Source organism: Trypanosoma conorhini (assembly GCF_003719485.1).
Source record: "Trypanosoma conorhini strain 025E chromosome Unknown Tco_14.4_contig_00942, whole genome shotgun sequence".
Classification (NCBI taxonomy): Eukaryota; Euglenozoa; class Kinetoplastea; order Trypanosomatida; family Trypanosomatidae; genus Trypanosoma; species Trypanosoma conorhini.
In genome coordinates this window covers 4,025-5,240 of record NW_021705036.1, presented here as the reverse complement: position 1 = coordinate 5,240, position 1,216 = coordinate 4,025, and the positions used below count along the sequence as shown (strand labels likewise).

The 1,216-nt window shown below is 57.0% G+C and overlaps 1 protein-coding gene across 1 annotated transcript, besides 1 other annotated feature; it reads left to right on the top strand.

Moving 5' to 3' along the window:
• Positions 1–307: 307 nt before the first annotated feature.
• Positions 308–342: a microsatellite.
• A 53-nt stretch (positions 343–395) lies between these two features.
• Positions 396–1,019, top strand: Tco025E_09000 (trans-sialidase; the record flags this gene model as incomplete). The annotated part of the gene is made up of 1 exon (XM_029375829.1): positions 396–1,019. One exon carries the CDS (start codon positions 396–398, stop codon positions 1,017–1,019), a length of 624 nt encoding a protein of 207 aa, XP_029224054.1.
• Between the last annotated feature and the right edge of the window lie 197 nt (positions 1,020–1,216).

The following is a 1,216-nucleotide window of genomic DNA, read 5'->3' as shown; positions in this document are numbered from 1 at the left end:
CAGGTGTTAAAATATACACACGCACTCACAGTCCTCTTGTGCTGCTGGACGCGTGAGGTAAGAAACGGCACCTGCCGAAGCAATCTTTTTTTCCCCTTAATTTTGGGGGTTCCTNCGGGGATTAGTCATTTCTATTCTCCGTCGTCTTTTCTTCTTTTCTCCTGCGGTCCGGGCGATGCCCACCGCCGCCACAGTGTGGGGCCGCGCCTCTGTTTTGTTATTTTTTTCCCCCCATTCTCCCACGCCGAAGGAAAAAGAGAGCAAACGCTGCTTGCCGCCGCTGTGCGCCTTGAAGGCTTTGCAGCTAACGCAACACACGCACACACACACACACGCACACACACGGCCTGCACGGAACCACCGCAAGGAGGAAAGAAGAGAGAGATTGACCCCACATGCCTCGGCATCTGTTTTCCGCTGCGGCGCTGCTGCTCCTTCTTTGCGTGCTGTTGATGTGCTGCGGCAACAGTGTCGCGTCTGCCAGTAACCAAGGGGATGCCGTTGATCCGTTTGCGGGGACGACGGAGATCCCTGGTGCTGCGTGGGAGGGCGTTGGGGTCGCTGCTCAATCGGTCACTTCCCTCCGCGTCCCCAGCCTTGTTGCGGTGGGGGACGATGTTTTTGCCGTTGCCGAGGCTCACTGCACGAAGCTAAACGGCGAGGCAGGCCCCTTTACTGGAATTGCGTCGAAGCACCTCAAGAAATCCGCGGAGGGTGCAATGGAGATCTCGGCGGCAGACACAAGTCTCCTTTACGCACAACTTGTGGAGGGAAGTGAGGCGGCTGAGAAGAAGGCAACGGAGATCATGCGGCCAACAACACTTGTGAGTGGCAGAGATGTCTACATGCTGCTGGGAAACTACAGCCGTGCACAGTCTGCAAGTCAAGTTTCCGGCAAAACTGGCTGGAATCTTTTGCTGGTGAAGGGAACTGTGACTGACGAGGATGAAACGAAGAAAATCGAATGGAGTAACCCCATGCGGTGCAGCCTGAATCCGTGGGAAGCCTTGCCTCCCTGACGCAGTTGGTCGGCGGCGGAGGCTCGGGTGTTGTGCTGAAGGACGGTACGCTTGTGTTCCCCATGCAGGGAATCAAAACTGATGGAAAGAGCGTCTTGCTCGCCTTGCGCTTCACGCCATCGAAGAAGAAGTGGGAGCTTTCATCCGGTACGACCGGTGAGGGCTGCAGAGACCCGTCCATCGTGGAGTGGGGGGCG